This window comes from Ambystoma mexicanum, chromosome 12 (genome assembly GCF_040938575.1).
Source record: "Ambystoma mexicanum isolate Mex_15411 chromosome 12, UKY_AmexF1_1, whole genome shotgun sequence".
NCBI lineage: Eukaryota > Metazoa > Chordata > Amphibia > Caudata > Ambystomatidae > Ambystoma > Ambystoma mexicanum.
Window position 1 is genome coordinate 1,190,543,206 of NC_090936.1, and position 21,224 is coordinate 1,190,564,429.

The following is a 21,224-nucleotide window of genomic DNA, read 5'->3' on the forward strand; positions in this document are numbered from 1 at the left end:
AATACCACTGGCCACCAAAAAGTAAAGATCCCAAAAATACTATGGAAAAAAGCAAAAGGTTGATTGGTTCCAAAAAGTGAGAAGTTGAGACCCAATGTGGCCATATTGACTGGGCTTGTTCCTCTGTTCCAAGCACTTGTTCTGATTTTTGCCTGTTTGACGTCCTTCCCTGTCGTTGGCAGGACTAGGGCTGATCTACTGGGACCATCTTTGTGATGTTTTACTGCTGTCGTCTTTGTTTTACCACCTTGGGCATCTGCCTTGGTGTAGGAAGCTGCCAACGCCCAGGTGGTGTGTTGGAACCCCACACACCTCTGGGAATGTGCTAGGGAGGGGGGGGGGAACTGTTGAACCATGGTTGAACGATCAGAAATAACAACTAACAGGTAAGTAATTTGTTCTTCTAATGGGATTCCTTCCTACAACAGATTCCTTATCTATGATAAGACTGCCATAGCAGGACATGGATCTGGAGAAGAGAGGACAGCAAGAGAACACCGCCTAAACCTGAAAACTCTGGAGGACTGCTCTGACGAAGCGAGCCCCCCACTCCTAAAGGGAAACCAAGCAGTAATGTTTGGTACACGTGTGCAGAGAAGCCCACATAGCACTTGGCAAATACCAAAGACAGGGACCTCAACCTGCTCTGAAAGGCACAGGTGGCAGCCAGACTGCTGGTGGGGGTATGAGCCTGGAGGTACATTTTTCCAAGACAGATCATAGCATTCGGAGATGCATAGAATGAGCCAACTCGACAGGGTCTGTTCAGTCACATTTCTGCCAGCATGGGCCCCAGCATAACCCACAAAGAGCTGGTGATCTTTCGTAACATCCTGCGTACGAGTGATGTGGTAGCTGAAAGCCTGCACAAGGCCTACCCTATGGAATCGCTCTTCTGCCTGGGAAGAGCAAGAGGGGAGGAAAAAAAAAGACAGGAAGATGGATCTTTTGAAAGAGATTAAAGTCTGAGACCACCTTTGTGAAGAACGAAGGTCTCAGTCAACTTCTCTTTGGAAAAAAATAAAAAGGAAGGCTTAACAGATAATGCCTGGAGCCACCCTCACCAACCGTATGGAGAGGACAACCAAAAAATACAAATAACCATAAGGCTGATCAAAATGAATAAAAAGGCTCAAACAAAGCACCCTTAAGGAATGTGAACAGTAATTTTAAATCCAATGCTGGAAGCACAAACTGGCGTGATGGACATTGCGCAGCTCCACAAAAATTGCATAACAATGGGAATTGTTGAGGAAAAGCCTTGCTCCGGGGTGCTTTTGAAACAAGTCAGATGCTGGGCACCCCTTCATAGTGCTCATCAGCAGGCCCACGCCAAGGAAACTATAAAATCCAAACCCAAGGATATGTTTTAGGAAAGATTTTCTTTTTGCTGCTTTTCTACCATATACTTCTATGGGATACCCTTTTTTTGCTCCGTTTTGTCTCCTGACCTGATTTCTTGGAGCCAAGTAAAGCCTTCTGCTTTAGTTTCCTTGCTTTGTGCTCATGCTCTTCATGGGGAGACTGATCAGTCCAGAAGATTATCAGTGCAGCAACACAGTCTTTATGGATTTCTTGTATTTTACAACTTCACACAAAACCTTAAAGTTAAGTGTGGTTACAATACTTTTTATCCTATTTTATTTGTAACACAAAAGTTACAAAAGAAAAAGATGTGTCCAAAATGGGCTGTTAGCAGCCGATATTTTCCAGCTGTTTTGAAATTTTTAACTTGCACACCTTTGCAACTGTCGCAAATTGCTACCAAGAGCAGCTAGGACTCTAAGATGGACATGGCACAAGTATTTTGCCTGTCCTTTGGCCAAATGGTTCTCTGACCACCTTCCTGCTCTCAGGGTTGGATAGAATTTATAGGGAATACACTTTCCCGGGAAAGGCTGCTGTTTTCTTGGGATAAGGGGTAGTCGGTGTATGTGGTTGGATGTGGGGGCTAGGACTGTCCGTCCCAATACACTTCCTGGTGCCTGAATGCCTGTTTCTGGGCATATTGTGTGGCCAGTCGCTAGCCATAATTAGATAGTCACTACCAGCTTGAATGGTGCAGGTGCCTTACCGTTAGTGGACCTGGGCGAGCTTCCAGTCCAAATCTGCGATAAAAGGAGAACTCATGCAGCCACTCCACAGATCACTGGAGCAAAGATTTACAAAGAAGTGCAGCCGCTGACAAACCAAGGACGGCTCCAGTAGCTGACCGGCACCAAACGCCAGTGAAGTCACAAAGAAGGCCTGCTAATATGCCTGATTTCGAAGAAGATCCTTGCCTGTGCTTCAACCCTTAGAACCGGTGGGAACAACCAGGGTCGCCCATTACGCCAGGATCCCAAAGTGTCCATGGACCAACTGTGGACTGACCAGCTCTTTCCTGGGCTACTTTTGAACTTGGAGGATCTTCAGCGTGTACTACAAGACACCTGCTTGTGTATTTTCAGACTTCTTGCATCAACGGAAGCTGTGCAGGGCCTGCTCCTTTGTTCATCCACTGAAGATAACATGTTGCTGCCTGACCGTGATAACTCTCATTATAATCAGTCTTCTTTGTTCTCGTTGTATGTATATGTTTCATAGCAAATGTCTAACTGGAATTAATGCTGTTGCAGTGTGTGAGCTCACTGTATTCTTAGAACACTCACACATCCCCACCCAGGTCTAAGCCTTAACGCTCTGCTACCTACCTTGATTGGGTTTGGCTTGACTTTAGAGTCTTACTTGTTCACCATAATAGGTTGTCCTCCCAAATTCAACCCCGAGGGTGGATTTAGGTAATTCACCTTAGCAATATGGGACAGGTCAAAGTGTCTAGACCCCTCTCCCAGCACCAAGCCGCATGTTTTTACACTATCCGCAAGCATAAAAGGACTTCTTGTTGGGCCTCTGAGCGGAGAGATTAACATCCAGGACATCGTTCGACAAGCCCCGCTCTTTGTACCTCTCAGCATGCAAGCATGATGGTTCAGCCTGTTGAGGTTCGGATGGAGGTCCCACACCTCCCACAGAGAGAAGATCCACTCCCTTCAAGGAGGGAAGATGGACATGTCCAGCAACTCCCAGTACTATGTTCTTCAAGCCCAGTCTTGAGTGATCAAAATCAGTGCAGACCTGAACAGGTGTGGCTCGAATGTCCAGTCAGCCGTCAGTGTGTTCCAGAGAGCTCCCTACTGAGGAAATTCCCTGGAGCAGAACAACTACCCCTTCCTGTTAACACTGGAAGTGAAGAGGTCCACCACAGGAGTCGCCCAACAGGAAAACAACTCCTCCAGAACTTCTGGGCAGAGCTTCCACTCGGAGGCCAAAGTCTGTCAGAGTGGAGGACTCAAGCAGGCACTCTGTTTGGGCAAGATGCACCACCATCAGCGATACGCCATTCTCCAGAACCACTTTTGCATTGCTTCTCTGTACAGTAGCAAGGACTCCACATCACCCGATCTGTTGAGGTAGTGCATGTCTTCTGTGTTGTACATCAGGAACAGTACATACTTGCCCTTCACTGCGGGGAGGAAGGCCACCAGGACCAGCATGACCTCCCTCAATTCCAGCAACTTGATGTGCTCCCGAGAGAGACCACAGACTGTTCAATGTCGGATCCAACAGTTGGTGCTCCCCAACCTTTCAAGGGGGCATCATTGATCACAGTTAAAAGAGGCCATGGTTGCCAAAGCAACACCCCTTTCAACAGAAAGTCTCGCAAGGCACACCATCCAAGCTCTTGAGAAGCGTGTTTGAGACCTGCAAAAGGTCTGACATATTCCCCTGAAACAAACCACTGGTAACGTAGGAGCCCCTGATGTGCAGTTGGGTGTCGGAACCACCAAATTGAAGGAGGAAATGAGCCTCAACAAGCTTAGGAAGACTGAGGCAGGAACTTGTTCCAGAGATTGGAGGACTTGCACCATTTAGAATAATATTGCCACTCATCGGGCAGCAAATCTCTGCCCGGGCGAGTGTCCATGACCACACAGATAAAATCGGAGGGACTGAGTTGGCATTACATGAGACTTCTTGAGGTTCAGGAAGAAGCCCAAGCTGCGCATACAGAATAGACATGCCAACACCTGGTCTGAGTAGTGAACCTGAATGAGCCAGTCGTCCAGGTAGGGAAAACATGAATGCTGTAGCTACTGCGGTGAGTTGCCACCACTGCCAACAGCTTAGTGAAGACCCTGGGTTTCAAAGACAGACCAAATGGCAGGATTTAGAATTGGCAGTGGCAATGACCCACAACTAATCTCAGGTACATTGTGCTTGTGTAAGTAAGCACATGGAAGTAGGGACCTGACAATCCAGTGAAACCAATGAGTCCTGTTGATCGAGGGCTTGAGGGATCTGGGCATTTTGAATTTTCCCTTGCGAAGGTACACATTTAATAGCCTAGGATACTGGATGGGATGCAAGCCCTGTCCCTCCTGCAGTACCAGAAATAAATCGAATACCAGCCCCTGTCTTCTTCACAGCGTGGTTCAAGCCCTATCCCTTCCTTCTCCAGAAGGAACCAAACCACTGCCACTAGGAGCAAGTCAGGAGGCAAAAGAGGGCTGGAAGGAGGATGGTCTGTTGGGCACGGAAGGAAAAGCACACAATAGCCCTGGAAAACAACCTGTAAGGCACAAGAGTTCGATGTGGTGCGACACTATTCCGAGCTGAACAGATAAGTCACCCCGCTCCCTCCCGCACTGCGGACTGATGAAGGAAATCGCCTTCACAGGGCGTTAGCAGCTGAGTGGGTAGAGGGCACAGCAAAGGCAGACACCCCACCTCTGGGAGTACCTCTGCCTCACCCCCCTGGGGAAACAAACTGGTTGCGGTTTGCCAAAGGGTACTTGACATCATCCACAGAGCACACAGGCGGTGGAGGGATGAAACCCTCTACCTCTTCTAGTAGGTGCCGAGTGCTGATCTACTGCAAGTCCTGGGGGAACCATCAGGTCCTCACTGAGGAGTGCCTACTCAGCTCCGTGCCCGTAGCAATTGCCAACCCAACACAGTTGTGCACACTCTCGATGGTAATATCTGTTGGGATTCTTCTTTGTAATTCAGGACCAAATCCCTCATCTCTCCACCCAGATGGGCTCTGCCACACGAATGACAGCCAAAGAGGCCAAAAGAAAATGTGGCTAGGGAAGAGGAAGCATTTATGATTGGATTTATTTTTTGTAAAGTGCCAACTCGTCCATAGGCGTATGCGCTACAATAAATGCAACACACTTTCATCACACACAAAAAAACAGTCCAAATAAAATAAATATAGAGGTAATCTATAAAACAGACTACTCTGTCAATTATCATTCTTAGGCTAGTGGTAGATGATAGATTTCCCAATTTGTTAAAATGCCTAAGAACGACGGGAGATTACTATGACTGCAGGCAAAGATAATACAGTCTGTGTTATTCTTCTAGGACCACTTGTTAATTTTAACCCTCCGAAGAAGTCTAAAGTCCTGGGCTCTAATGCAGCCGACTGTGGTAATTAATCCTATGGGTCAACTCTGAGTTTACCTGGATCTCAATCCCAGAAGAGGCTTGAAATGCCCCCACCATCAGAGTTCCGCAAAACACTAAGAAATTGTCTCTTTCAACAATACTTGCCAGATTAAAAGAAATCTCTCTCTCCCTTCACTAACAGTACTGCGCTACTGTATAAAGTGCCAAGTCCAATGCTGGCACACACCGGGTGTAAAGCACTGAGCTAGGTTAACACTATAAGTAATACAATCATATAAAAACTCTCCTACAGTGACTTTGGAGGTACTTACCTGCCTCTGGACTTTTATCCTGTGTCCACATTGGGTTTCTTTGAGTTTTAAAGCAAAGACTACAATTTAAGCCTGTACCATTGATTTTTTGTATATTTTTAAAGTTACATTTATGTCAATAAAAAGTGCTGGGCTAAAACGTAGAACAAAGTCGCCCTGCAACAACTTTCTCTAGGAGTGGCGCCATCGGTTTAACCAACATGAGGTCGCGTCTGGCTTTGAGCTGTGGAGTATTCTCCCTGTTTTTCCCTTCTCTAGGCCACACATTTACTGTGAGATGTACGTTGATATTTTAAATAATACTATGACCTAAAGGGGACCTAAAGGTTTAGGAATACAATGTCTGAGTTGGCAGTTTTGGCTCTGAAGAGGACAGTATGAATATACTGTCCTACTGTTTCTAGGACCCCCTTGTGCCTTCTCAGCCTAAATGTAACTTGTCTTTATTGTACCTACAGCTTGTAATTTTCTCCATTGTACTTTGGAGGGCAACATCACGCTGGTTTAACGCCTTACAACACACTACATAAAAAGCATGGCTTCAGTATTAATGTTCAGCAGAACAGTCTAGGAAATGACATTTCAGAGCTCAGCTTAAAGTGAATTCCTAGAACTAATGAGATATACCCTTGTGTTTTTAAAAGTGCTGTACAAGTATCACCTGGTGAAACAATGTGCACCTTAATTTTGGTCACTGCAAATCTATCACTGTTAGCCAATGTTCCAGTGTGACTAAATTCAAGAATTCTGATAACAATCCAGTTATCAATTAACCCGTCCCCTGAACTGGATTATCGGTGCAAAGACCTAAACATTGTTCCTTATGATGGTTTATTGTGCCCTGCTCAAAGATACATCCTATGGAGGGTCCCTAACAAGCGGGCTGTGGAACTAGAAGGGGGGTAGGCTCAGGTCATACCATTACATTTCAATCTGTTGTCTTTTCCAACTAATGATGAAAAAGATTGTGGAATCAAAACACCATCAATCTTCAGTTACACAAAGGAAAATGGGGATCCATTAATTAAATGTCTGAAAGCGCCTTATCTATATTGAAGGACAATAGTAAATAAATATTGGCCCACTTTCTAATGCAATTCTAAAGACCAAAAACTACAATATGTGTCCCCATTTATGGAGTAACTAGTCTACTAAAATTCTTGAAATAAACTGTTAATGTTCTCCATGGATACATTCACAGCGGAAGGTGTAGATTAAGTCTCTGCTAAAATACTATTTGTCTTGTAATAGTGATGGGCCTCAATGGCCGGCTTAAAGGCAGTAGTGTCAATAATAACACTTCCAGATTTATCTGGACTTTAAGACATGCTCAGAGTTCACAAAACCAGAGGAAAATGCACAATACGCAGTCATTCACCATACATGTACTACATAGAACCTAAAATAATGCGTGAACTGCAAGATGCTTGTCTGATTATCTAGGACCCTAATTCCCATAGAGATTAAACCATGCTAAAAAAAAGAGGCAATTTCGATGAATACTGCACATGAATACATGCAACACACATGCAACACACAATCATTTAAAAGTATATACACACAAGTACGTGTCACATGTTAATTCTTGCAAGCACAAGCTTTCTTCTTACAGTATTGGGAAGTCCACCAATGTGTCCAATTTATCCCTCATGTAGCGGCTGTAAGAGAAGCGTTTTAGATGGACCACGAGCACTGGCGGCAACGACCAGAGATCTAGCTTTTTAGAAGCTTGTTGATGTTCCTTGCAGGTTGGACAGTACCTACAATGTAAGAAACAGTATTGTAGACAATTGAATGCAAGGATGATGTCTTAAGGTCAGTACATTACTTCTCTCTGATCCCAATATTGGTCTATTACTTACAACAAATATTTTTAACATGCATTTTGCAGACGTTTATTTTCTGCTATAAGTGCTGTTAGTAATAACAGTTGTACCCCTATAATCAGCCAACAAAACAAGACCTACTGTGGTGGTGTGTAGTATCGCAATACTACAGTAGCTACAGCAGCTACGAAACATGAAGTGAACAAAATAAGACTAAAGGGGGTATACAATTTTCACTAAAATCAAGTATGTTGTTCCTAACTGCCAACCTTTTATCTTCTGCCTATTTTCTAGTAAAACAAAGTTCACATCTCATCTATCTTATTTTCCACATTTATGTGAGCATTTCTCTTGTTTCAGGTCTGAGATGCTTTGAACCCATAAAGAGGAAGTGACATCAGAGGAGGAGCGGAAGTGAAGCCTGCAGATCCATTACAGCAACAAAGGACAGCGAAAAATGTTGCATTATCTTTTAATTAACAAACAACTTTATTTACCCATTATTGGTGAAAAGGGAGCTTTGAGAGTTTAGCCAAAACTCAATCAAGGTAGAATGGAGAGCGGTCAAGGCTATACCTCAAGATTGCATGAGTGGGGTCAGGGGTCCTCAATGTGTCCAGACAGAATGACGCACAATAAATTCAGTTTACATAGTCCGTTATTATTTAGGCCTTTAGAACACAATGAAAAATTAAATTAGCAGGTAGTAATGTCACAATACTCTAGAATGGAATACATTACTTAGCGTAATCTAATTTCTGATGCTTGTATCTGCTCATGTGCATTTGCTTCGCATAGGCCAATATCTAGTGGTAGGTGTGGCACGGATCTGCGTGATTTTTCTGTCGCGGAAACCTCTGCGACGCAAAAGTTTGCATGAGAAATGTACGGACCACAAAAGGTTCATACATTTCCCATGCGAACATACATTTAAAACCCCTACAAACCCACAACACACCTCCCACCCACAACATAACCCCACGCACACCCTACTTACCTTTCAAGACGCGCTCTGTCCCTGCAGCGCCAGTTCCCTTTTGCTTCCGTGATCAGGAAGCGGCGCTGCAGGGTCCTTTTTTTTTTTTCCGGGCAGCTGTTGGGGTTTTCCCCCCGCTCACTATACTGTGCAGTATAGGGAGCGGGGTGTTGCGGGGGACACCCCCACAGCCCCTGTTTTTTTGTTTTTTTCTCTCAGGTGTGCTGCGGGGGTGTCCCCCGCAACCCCAGCTCACTATACTGTACAGTTTAGTGAGCGGGGTGTTGCAGGGGACACCCCTGCAGCCTTTTCTTTTTTACTTACCTAAAATGCATGCCACCAAAGGTTTGAACTTTTGGTGTTCGAACCTTTGGTGGCATGCATTTGGGATCTTTTTGCATAGGTCAGAACTTTTGGTGCAGTTATTTTGTCCTATACCTGTGGAGTATGGCCTAACTTGTTTGTGAAGTTCGAAAAGGGACGTCGACTTTGTGCGTTTGTAATACTATGTCTAATGTGACGTGTAGTGTACCCATGGGCCTCCACGAGTCGAGGTCCCTCGGCCAAATATATACAATCACCAGTATGTTCATTTGCAATACATCACAAAATAACTAACCATGTAAAACAGGTAAGTAATGCAGATGTAGTTCAAATGTTGAGAAGCAGTAATAAGTTCAACTCCCCACAGTTTAGAAGTCCAAACCCTAAAGGTATTTGGAGCTCAGTACCCAAAAGTCACAGGTTACAACAAAAGGTTTCTCACAGGTATTTGTTCTCAAAAGGGATACAATGGACCTGTGGTGGTGATTCAGAATACTACGTAAAAGTTCATCAACAATTTACCCGAAAGTAAGCGCTCCTCTTAATTCCAAATCCAAGGCTAACTTACGGGCAGGATACTTGACACAGGTTCGATGACCAAAGGTAAGTAAGAGGTAGCTAGGAGACAAAGAGCTTTGTTACCAATGATATCCTATGGAGGGCAGGGAAGGGGGAGTTGGGGGACAGGTATGTTTACTACAATTCCCCCAGCTCCCCGACTCTGATCTTCCCAGGGTTCATGATGGGTCAACTGGGGGTGGCTGGGAGCTTGGCTTTCCGTCCTTTGCTCCAAGGAGGTGCCCAGTGGTTACAGGTTCAAGGATTCTTCCAGTTGGGTGCAACTACACTCGAAGAAATTCAGATTCCGATGATGCAGACCTCTTCAGGACCCTTCACAGGAAGGAGGAAGAAGAGATCCAGCAATGCTCACCCTTTGCAGGTGACGACAGGTGCCCTTCGAGTCGCAGTCAAAGAAGCAGCTCCAGGACATGTTCCATTGATGTTAGGAAGCTGAAAATCCAGGAGGCGGCGACTTATGGCACAAGCTGGTGATCACCAAAGTTTCGGGGTTAAACGCAGAAGAGCTACGATTCTGGCGAGGTAGCCCATGCGGGAGCTGGTCAGTCCACCGGGAAAAGGATCCTCGAGAAAGGCATAGACTAGTTGGTCCCATTAGTCCCAGGGCGGAAGAACCAACAAAGGTCATTGTAGATCAAGCAGAGGAGCAGGGCTTTAACAAGCCAGTGGCTGAAGGGGATATTGTCCACTACAGAAGTCGTCCACAGGTCTCAACAGACTTTTCTTCAAAACAATTATTATTAAGATGGATTTCTAGAATCTGGCCTGGTAGACAGATTTTAGGCAGCCCCCCTAGTTCTAGTGAACAGGGGAACTCAGAGGTTAGCCAAACCCCAGTCAAGGTAGCAGAGATCAGATCAGTCGAGGCTATTCCCAGGAGAGTGCGAGTGGGGTCAGGATTCCACATTGAGTCCACACAGTAAAGCACACAATTCAATTTAGACTGGTAAGTACACAAAATACTATATTTATTCTAATCCCAAAACACACACTAAGAAATGAAACAAGCAGGTGATATTACACAACACTCAATTATATAAATATATGCAATCACCATAGATTCTTCGGAATGCATTCATTAACTTATTCAACAAAGGAAGGTAAGTAAGTGATGCAGTAGGATGTAACCAAGTCACAAGAAATGTGCCTTAACTTCAGACATCCAATCCCTATGAAGAGTGGGGCCTTGGGCCCAAAAGTCAAAGCTTCTCCCCGGAAAGTTAAGTAGGTACATTTCTTGTGTTGGTGAATGTTCCAGAGAAGATAAGCAACAAAGTTACTGGTAGGTATAATTGTGTTTCTATCTTTCAGGTACAGCTGCAAGACACGATGATAAAAAAGCAAGAGAACGGAATACGTTTATTCTAAGGTTTATTTCAAGGAGAACAGAGAGCGAGGCAATGACAAATGCTATGCGTTTACCCCCCTCCCACTTTTCCCAGATGACTAGGTGGGTCGACTGAGGTGGGGGTCGCTGGAGGTAGGTTTTTCCCACTGTTGGTTCCAGAGCGAGGTGCCCTTGAGCTATGGGTGCAAAGATTCTTACATCGGTTCCAGGAGCAGAGGTCAACCCTTCGCGATGAAGAAATACAGAAGGCACTGATGCAGACCTCTTCAGGACACTTCAACTGACGGGGGGCGGGGTCGGGGGCTTGGAGGCAAGGAGAGTTCAAGCTACAGTCACCACACACAAGGGACAGCATGCCTCCTTCCAGTCATGGTTGAAGATCTTCCAGAGCAGGATCCCTTGAAGGTGGGAGGATGAAATTAGTCAGGAAGGCAACTTACAGCACAAGCTGGTGACTACCAAAATGCTGGCACGAACGCGGAACAGCAAATGTTCTAGCGAGGTAGCCCATTGGAGAGCTGGTTAGTCCACCGGGTGGTCCAGGGACACGTCCAAAAGCTCAGGACGGCTGGATTATCAAGAACGCCCATATATTATCGGTCCCACCAGTCCAAGGGTTGAAGCAGATTAGGTAGTCTCCAGCGGGGCTTCACCAGGCCAAATGCAAGAAGCGATGCAGGGCCTCTTCGGGAGTCTACTGATCTTTAGTCGGCTGCTCTATGGACCCTTTGCCAACCAGGTTCTTCTGTGCAGTCATAACCTGTTGGCTTTTGTTTCTTTGACTGTTTCTGCTCTTTAGATGCTAGCAACGAAGCCTGATCAGGCTTATATTCCTGCCCCAATGCCAGTCTCTCTTGACCGCTAGTGATGGTGGTGTAATAGGTGCATAAACAGTGTCTCGATCTTACTGCGTGGGCATGGTTAGTGGGTAATGCAAATTACTGATGGTAATAGGGGACGATCAGTGCCTCTGTGCTGCTGTGTAGAGCGCTGTTTCTGAGCGGTCAATGTGCCATGCCTGTCTAGCAGTGCCTTGGCACTATAGAGTGGGCCATTGCAAAAGAGCAGCACAGACTTCCTTAAAAGTCACCCCTTGTCTTACTTCTGCACGAATGCGAGCATTTAGATCAACGCAAGTCCCACTTTCCCCCCATGGGCAGTGCAGCTTATTTTATATACCTAAATGATTTGCTTAGTCATTCCAAGTCCAGACTGAAACCCAAGGGAAATTCTAAGAACATCTGAAAGAACTGAAAGCAGAGCAAGCAAATTTGGCCATCCCTAAGAATAGAAAAGGATGCAGCAGACTTATCTGGCATTTCATGGGGTACCCCAAGCAAAAGAAACTTCAAAGACTATTTTAGAATTGTATAAACCGGTTATACTGAATTTTGCACCTGATCAGTCACCAGACCACCACTTGGCAGATGAATCTGCCTGCCATCTCCACCAGATGGGAAGATTCAATTTCAGAACCCAGATTCATTCCCCAGTGAGCAGTCAGCATATAGTCAATCTACACCTATACAATCACAGGGAGGGTCTACATCCCAACCACTTTCAATCATTGATGCGCGACACGATAGATGGCCCATTTCTAATATTGTTGGTGCCTCATCTAAGGCATCTGCAACGTCTGAAGGGTTCCCTAAACACAACCCTTCAGACTGACGCTGCAGCGGACCCTTTAAAACAGTTTAATGGGGTAGGCAATGCAGTGACTGTACATTGTCACAGACAGCCTAAATAACTTGCAGACACTTCGGAGAGGTTTCAAGGGTTTTAATCTGGCCAACTGAACCACAGCTTCACATAAGGAGTTATTTTCTAGATGGTTCAATGAATCAATACAGGCTGGAGCGCCAGTCTTCCCAAAACCCTGTTTAATGTCAAGGAATGGTAACCCCTATTTTCTAGGCACTTGTGTGATCCTAGGGTTCTCTCGCTAAAAGCCGCCTGTCAACACCCTCAGGGAATTTCCAACTGTCCCTACTCTATCCAGATGTTAATGTTCCAATAGGGATTTGAGTCGTGCACCTTGCACTTGTTTGGTAGGATTTAGGCAATACCACTCAAGCCTGCTGTGTCCTTACCCTTTTTACTCTGCTTGTCCTCCCTTAAGTCCTCTCACACCTAGCTTCTGCCCTCTGATTTTTCACTCTCAGGGCCCGATTCTCATCTAGGTGTTAAGTACCGAAAAGGACGTTAAAAGGCTTAACAACCTTTTCGGTACTTAAGACCTATTCCGAAGGTGGCGCATTCTTCTGAAGTCGGAAGGAATGTGCCACTTTCGGAATACATGTGGCGGTTGCTAGGATGGGTTGGAAACCAACCTAGCAACCGCCACATTTGTAAACTGCCTTTTTGGAAGCCTATTCTTGTGGCACTCCTCCAGTTTAATATGTGCGCTAAACTAGCGCACATTTACGCTACCCTTTTGGTGCCGTTAAACTGGAAGAGGGCCACCAGTGTAAATGGAAGTGTCCATACACCTGTGTTGTATATGTACACTTTCATGTACACCAAAGCAAGCAGCTTCAACGTTGAAGCTGCTTGCTTTGGTGTACATGAAAGTGTACATATACAACACACGGGTGTATATGAACACTTTCATTTACACCAAAGCGAGCAGCTTCAACGTTGCAGGATGCAGGATAAATCCTGTTCTTCAGCATTGATATCTTTCATGGATTCACAGGATTTGAATATTCCCTCCGACAGGATGGGAATCTTCTGTAACATTTTATTATAGCTTATAATAGAACTTTTACGCTCACGTTAGTAGCCCATCCATGTCCTTTTGGGTGCATTCTGCCTCAGCCAATGGGACGTCGAGTGACCAGCTCCACCAAAAAGGCCATCATCAGATTCTAACCCCAGAGGGATGAGAGTTGTCGTAAAGTAGCCTTCTTCCCTTAGGGGTGGTAGGTGGGCGCATATGAATCCAGGAAAGCTACCAATGCTGGAGAAAGGAGCTACAGGTAAGCAACATACTCTTCTCCAGCATTGGATCTTTCATGGATTTGCATGCTTTGAATAGATTGCCACATCAGTCAACATTTTGTAATAGGAGGTGTAAAGGGAGAAGGCATACCTTATTGAAACAATCGTAGGACGGCTCTTCCGACCCGTGCTTCAGCCTCTCCTTGGTCCCTCCATGAGCTGCCCAGGATACCGCGCAGCTTATTTCCGGCAGGACAACTCCTGCCCATGGTGCTGCCGAAGAGCCCACTGCCCAATGGAATGAGCCTGAACGGGTCCTTGTAGTAGTCGCTTGGCCTGGGTGACCGCTGTCGAAATTCCAGTGGAAACCCATCTGTCAATACCTTGCTTTGAAATAGGCAGACCTTTGTTAGGGGGGCTGAAAGCTACGTTCAGCTGGTGTGGAAAGATGTGCAAAGAAAACCGTTAGCGTTATTTTAGTCTGCAGGTGGAAGTTGGACAACACCTTGGGAACGAACGTAGGGTTTATTTTTAAGATGACCTTGTTCTTCTCAAACCGTAGATATGGGGGTTTAACATATAGTGTTCCAATCTCCACTGGGGAGTGGGGGGTTCGTTTGAGGGGGATATGTGCATAATAGACCACTCATGATGTGGTTTACAATGAGTGTTTAAAAATGTAGGCTCCGGAAATGGGAGCTTTTCCTTGTTCTAGGTGGAACTAGAAATGGCCGCCAAATGCACTGATGAACGAGTGAGATAAACCATCTTTTGCTAATTGTAATAGGTATGGTAGGATTTGGTGAGGTGCCACACAGAGGATCCAATTGTTGTTGAGAACACCAAGTGCAAAACAGATTCCATTTCTATACGTATGACCTGTTTGTGGACTACGCCCTGGCAGCCTTTAGGATGTTTCTGCACTCTTGCGTGAGTGGGACTTGTACGAACTCGTTGAAGTCAGGCCTTTAATGTTGAGCACCACTGGGTTGTCGTGTCCGACATGCTGGTTGCACATAGTCAGCAGGTCGGGGTCTTGACCCAGAGGGATTGGACAGTCCTGGGACAGGTGAAGAAGCACTGAGAACCATAGTTGTCGCACCCATGTTGGTGCTATGAGAATGACCGTGAACTTGCATGTCGCAATCATTTGTATGACCTTGCATATGACTGGCATTGGAGGAAATGCATAGGTGAATATTCCTTCCCATGACATTGCGAACGCATCACCTAGCGATTGATGGCGCAGACACTTACTTACGAACTGCAGGCATTTTTTGTTCTCCCATTTGGCAAACAAATCGATATTCGGTGTTCCCCACTAGTTAAAGACTTGTTGGAGCTTCCTGTTCGCCAGTTGCCATTCATGTGACTGGTCGATGGTTCTGCTCAGTTGATATGCATTTTCGATTTTCTTCCCGAGAAGGTGAAATGTTTGTAGTTGCATGTTGTTATCGATGTGAAGTGGGAGAATGGAAGACCAGGCTCCCGTCCTTCACCTCTCGCGCTTGGCCTAGAGGGTCACGGCCCAGACACCCGCCGCGAGAAGAATTTGTCCATCTACCAGACGACCAGGTACCCTGGTACAGGAACATACGGATGTGTCCACCTGCCTGCCCAGCAGCCCGCACTGGCCATGCCGACACCTGCGGCTCGGATCAGCTAGACTAAAAACCACACGTCGTTAGAGATGCCATGACGACCTAGACAACGGGAAGCACATCTGTATAAATATACCCACTTAACATTTCCACACCAATCTACACGAAGAACATACTCAGTGCTCTGACGTAGGCGACAGGCATATTCACGGACGTGCATCTTTATTATTTTTACATAGGCTTTCAGAGTGCAGAAACGCAAGACGCATCATGAACTCATCTATAACGCTTGCTCACGCTTCCCTTGAAACCCGTTACCACCATGAGAGGTATAATGGAAACACGATATTGGTCATGGAAATATATGCCACTATAATCTAAAGCACCCATGCACGAAATGGATCACTTATGCACCAGGCCCAAGTAGGCCTCAAGCAAGAGTTCCGTGGACATTAACAAAGCAAAAGTCAGGTTGCTGATCCTGCAGAATGAGCCTGGTGGAGCAACCAGCCAAGGTCGCAATGTTGCAAACCCACATCCAAGAACAAATCATCAAAGGCACGATGTTGCAACCTTGCACTCCGCGTACCAACGTTAAAATCATATCTACAAATTAAACCAGACACACAGTGGAAAAACAATATTAATTGTGCAGAATTCTGCCTCAAACACGGTCCCGCCTCACGTGACCAAGCCGAACCTGACGAGATGCCAAAACCCAGGAGAGAAAGGGCGTCTGGGTCCCTCACTACGAGACACAGGCCGGGACACTTGAAAGGCTCAATGGACACCTGCTACAGTGGGAACGGTCAGCTCCCACCTATGAATAAATCCTCACATTGTCTGCATGTACCCATATTGAAACATTGTTGCAAACACAGGTACACCGAGAGCTGGGAACAACGGTGGTCCCAGGCTGGGGAGCTCACGGATGCACCAATCAGAACATGGGGCTCTTATCTCAGACGTCAGTAACATTAGCCAATCCTCAGGGGTCTTCATGTAACAATTCTTATGTATCTAATTGAAGGGACAACCCAGATATACCACCTGACTACACCTTGACCACTAATATCATTCTCTATATGTGTACTATACTAACCCTACCACTCGAGCAACCAATTAAGAGTGGCGATAGGTTTTTTGTTAACTTTCTGAAGTGACGCAAGTAGCGCGTCATAATGTAGTAAAAAGGGCCTGCGAGCCCCACGATTATGTGTGTGTCAGGACGAACGCGTACGCTCCTTGACCCATCCCTGCCGTTTTGCATAAATAAACAGCAGAGTCGCCTTGCTCCTTGTGTGCGTCTCATACTCTATCTCACACCTGGGATATACGGGAGGTGTTGGGGCCTCCCTGCCCGGAGGTCTGCGGACGGCCCGGCCGACCCCGGCAGAATTTCCCCCCGACAAGTTGGAGGCACTGCTGAGATCTGTTTAAGATCAACTTTTATTTTCAGTTTTCCAGGCACTCCCGTTGCGAGGAGGCCCGGCGGCGCGGCCCCCTCTGCCGTTGCCCCCTTCTGAGGACTACAGGACCATCGCGGAGCCGCGAGAAGACCGGACAGCGCAATCCGGATATTGGCCCTCGGGAGCCGGTTGAGAAGTATCCCGCCCGCGGTCGGCGAGTGTCCAGACGTGGTCCAGACGAGGGGAGGTGGCGAGCCGCTTGGAGGGTGCACGCAGTCGAGCGGCCCTGCATCGAGAGAACTTGGTGAGCATGACACGCACAACAAGCAATGCGAAATTGTGAGGGAGGGGGAGGAAGTAAATAAGGGAGGGGGGAGGTATTGTAGAGATGTGCGGTGAAGGTTTAACTGAGTGTTGCAAATGGAATGAATGGTAGCGAAACGAGTGCGAGAACAGTGGGCTAACGTTACGCGAAAGAGGGGGGCGGGGCACGAAAACATCACGTGCAGCCGCTCGTAACAAGTGAGCTAACGTTACGCGAAAGAGGGGGGCGGGGCACGAAAACATCACGTGCACCCGCTCGTAAGACACTGATGGTCTAAATTGCGATTAAGTGTGAGGATGGGTGTGTGTGGTTTCCTACGACTTGACATTTATTGATCAATGAGTAGATGAGGTTCCCTATTGTTCGAGCAAGAAACTCGATAGGTAGATGACGTTTCCCTGTGGCCGGTAGCTAGTCACATAGTTGCCCAAAACGGAAGATAATTGGCTGGTTAAGCCCTCCTGTTGAGGGGCGTATCACACGCGAGGCGACGCAGCGTGCGCAGTCCGGTTATAATATTGATGAGATTACCTTGTTCCAGGAGAGACAGGAAGACAGCTGTAGGGTTAGCGGGGTAGATTGTAAGTGTATTTTGAACTTAAAAAACCATAACAAGAATATACCAGTAGCTCGAAGAAATCGGTGACGTCACCAGTAGGGATTTAATAGAATATAGCGAGCACAAGGAATTTTGGGTTTTAGAGTGGTGGGAAAGAGAAGCATGGTAAAGGAGCTGGTACGGAGATAAACTATAAACCAGTGGATCGAAAGAAGAAGGGGAAAGGGGCGTGGCTGCGCACGGAGAACGCCGGCCACGGCAAGTGTAAAAGGGGGAGGAGAACGGAGAAACAGGACGACTGTATAAGATAATCGTAAGGGGTACGCAGCCGCAGGGGGCTGCGTGCGCTTCGGCCGCAGGGGGCCGTAGGGGAAGGAATATAATATAACATCATATCTATTATTATTGCATAATTTGTCAGAGGATTATCGTAAGTCCCCACACTTGCGGGGCGAGGTAAGCAATACAAGGTTGTATATTGTAAACTGCTAAGTAAGGGGAAGGGTAACACGGGGAGTGAAATTATGTCATACGGGAGAGGGTCGGGAGGGTGGGGGAACACCCTCACTACCCCACTACAGCACATATGCACCACACTGCCACCACATAGGGAGAAGTTAATTAAGTACAGCATAGAGTGGACCCAGGGGACAGACAATAAAATGTTAACACCATGGCCGCCTAATGGCAGTTTCGATCCATATGCCCAACATTCACTACTAAACCATCTGCACAATACATACAAGGGGAAGAAGTTAGCAAACCATGTGGAGGTGTTTAACTTATGGAGGATGTTCCAGGGGTCTCGACCAGGACCAAATGGAATGTTCACTATGGGGGAAACACCGGAAGAAGAGGAGATTAAGAAAGAAGGAACGGGTGGGGAAAAGGAGTGCGAAAGCACAAAGAATACGGGGATCGAAAGACAGGGAGGAGAAAAGATTAATAAATCAGACGACATAAAAAAGGAACCGAGCAATGAGATAGCCATAACACCGGGTGTGAAAACAGAGGGAGGAGGGTTGTACCCTTTAAGAGAATTAGGAGAAATAGGACAGTTAAGGGCGGCTGAAGGATACTCAAACCCGGCATACAGCCCTCCACCATATGTGGCTCATGGGAAGATACCAATGGGGGACAAGAGGATTAGAGAAGAGCAGACTGTAGAGATAGGAAACGATGAGTGGGTAGCTGCACAGATATTGTTGAAATTACGAGGCTCACTAACTGGAGAAGAAAGGGAGGCGGTAAAGAGAACAAACGAGGATAGTGCCAGAGAGAGTGAAATGAGGGGAGAGGAGCTACTACGGCAGAAGGAAGAGATTTTGGAGGGAAGATTAGCAGAACTAAGGGATGAGCAGAATGAACTGGTTAAACAACTTGAGCGGGAGGAAAGAGAGAGAGTGAGAAAAAGGAAAGAAGGTAAGGACGAATTGGAAAAATTAAGGGAACGAAGTGAGGAGCAAAAGAGAGAAGCTGAAAGGGTAAAAGGAGCAGCAGATAGGATATCAAGAGTAGTGCTGAGAGAGAAGAAGAAGGAAGAAGAAGAAAAGGAGAAAGAAATGGAAATATGGAGGAGGAGGATAATATCAGAGGCAACTAAGAAATATGAAGAGGGGAAGGTAATAGAGAGTATAGTAGAAAGAGAAAGGGTGAAATGGGAAAGGAAGAAAGAGGATGAAAGGATATTGGAACAGATGAGCAACGAAGTAATGGAGGAGTTGAAAAGGAAAAGGGAGGAAAATAGTAGGGAAATGGAGGAGAGGAGTGAAGGAGGAATTGAAGAGAGGGGTTGGGAGAGTGAAAGATGGGGAGATGTATATAAGAATAGAGAGGTAGCAACAACATCAGCACTAAGGGGAACAGTTGGTAACAACGGAAAGGGAGAAAGAGACCTAATAGACTTAAAAACAGTAACAATAAAAGGAAAAAAGGCAGAGTGGGGGGTGCCATTTATGAATGATTTTTGCAGTGAGGAGGAAGGAGAAGTGGTGAAGGATGGAAGGAAGAGTGAAAGGGAAAGCTTAGATAAACTATACCTCACTAGAACAAACATAGATTCGCCCTGGATGAGTAGAAGATGGGAGGAGCTGGAGAGAAGTAAGGAGGAAGTGAAAAGAATAGGGGAAACACAAACCAATGAAACCACGCCACCCACATCACCACCGCGCCCTTCCACGTCACGCCCTACATGTTCAACCACCGCGCGCTCTCTGCACAGAATAAAGCTCGCGCCCTTCATGAATGAACTTACACCTTATGCATGTCGGCTTAGGGACCTCCCTAGTCGCAGGCAAGACAGACAAATAAACATACCCATATTGAACACAGAAAATGATGGAAAAAGGGGAAAGGAAGAAGAGGGAGGTAGGAGCAGAGGTAGTAAGGAAGAATTTGAAGTAGTAAAAGAAATGGGGGAAGAGGAGGGGTGTGAAGACTCAACATTATGGAGCGTAAAGGGTGACGCAAGACAGAATTTAATGCCACTGCTAGAGAGAGGAGGGGCTAGACCACAGTATGTACCTTGGAAACATACGGATAAGGAAAATATAAAATGTAGGCTCCCATCACTAAGTGGAGGTGCGGGTAAGTGGATATATGAAATGGAAAAACACACCGCAGGACAGAAACTAGCAGTAGGAGACGTGAAGGGCCTGTTAATATCAATATTAGGGGATAGAGCGGATGACATTTGGAAAAGAGCGGGATTCCATGGGGTAACAATAACGAACACATCGCATGATGGGGCACCATTTGCAAACTGCAGACATGCGCTATGGCAGGCACTGAGAGTACAGTACCCAGACACATCAGACATAGGAGCCATTACTTCCCGTAAGATGGGCGAAAATGAGGATCCTGTTGATTATATCCAGGATATTCAAGAGAAGTGGCGCATGGAAACTAGAGAACAATGGGACAAAACACCAGCCATATTTTATCATATACTAGTACAAGGGCTCCCAGAAGGAGTTCAAAAACAACTAAAGAAAGTAGTGGGGATGGAAGCAAAACCATGGCCAGAAATACAACTGACTATAGTACATCACTGCAGAACATGGCAAGGAAAAATGAAACAAAAGGAAGAGGATAGGAAAACAGAAGAGGCCAAATTAGTACAGAAAAAACTTACTAAATACACAATGGAAGGGGCACTAATAACTACGCCCACACCAATGGCCCAAAGCCCAACGCAAGTAGTGGCTGCACAAGATCCCGCTCAAATAGCGCCTCCACAAGGGGTAATAGAGCAAGTGCCGCCTCTGCAATTACACGCACCAAACATGGGAGGAGGGTACCCAATGCAAGGAACTGGGTATTATAGTTATAACAGAGGGAGAGGAGGGTTTATGAGAGGGAGAGGATATGGATATAATACCCAACAACAGGCTGGGGGACTCAGAAATAACTACCCCACAGGGCAACCCGTATACCAAGACAACACAGGGAGCTTCCCATGGCAAAACAGGGAACCACCCGTGTGTTGGAGCTGCGGACTATTAGGGCACATGTCACGTACATGTAGGGTCAGGCCAGGAACACCAGCATGGAATGAACAAGCACAA

The 21,224-nt window shown here is 46.2% G+C and overlaps 1 protein-coding gene across 4 annotated transcripts in view; it reads right to left on the reverse strand.

Annotated features, from left to right (window-relative positions):
• Positions 1 to 21,224, reverse strand: part of USP15 (ubiquitin specific peptidase 15) — a 709,686-nt gene that overhangs the window by 53,245 nt on the left and 635,217 nt on the right. For all 4 annotated transcript variants that reach the window (XM_069629847.1, XM_069629849.1, XM_069629848.1 and 1 more), the window contains one exon: positions 7,379 to 7,528. In XM_069629847.1, the coding sequence (XP_069485948.1) occupies positions 7,379 to 7,528 (150 nt within the window). The remainder of the gene's footprint in view (positions 1 to 7,378; positions 7,529 to 21,224) is intronic.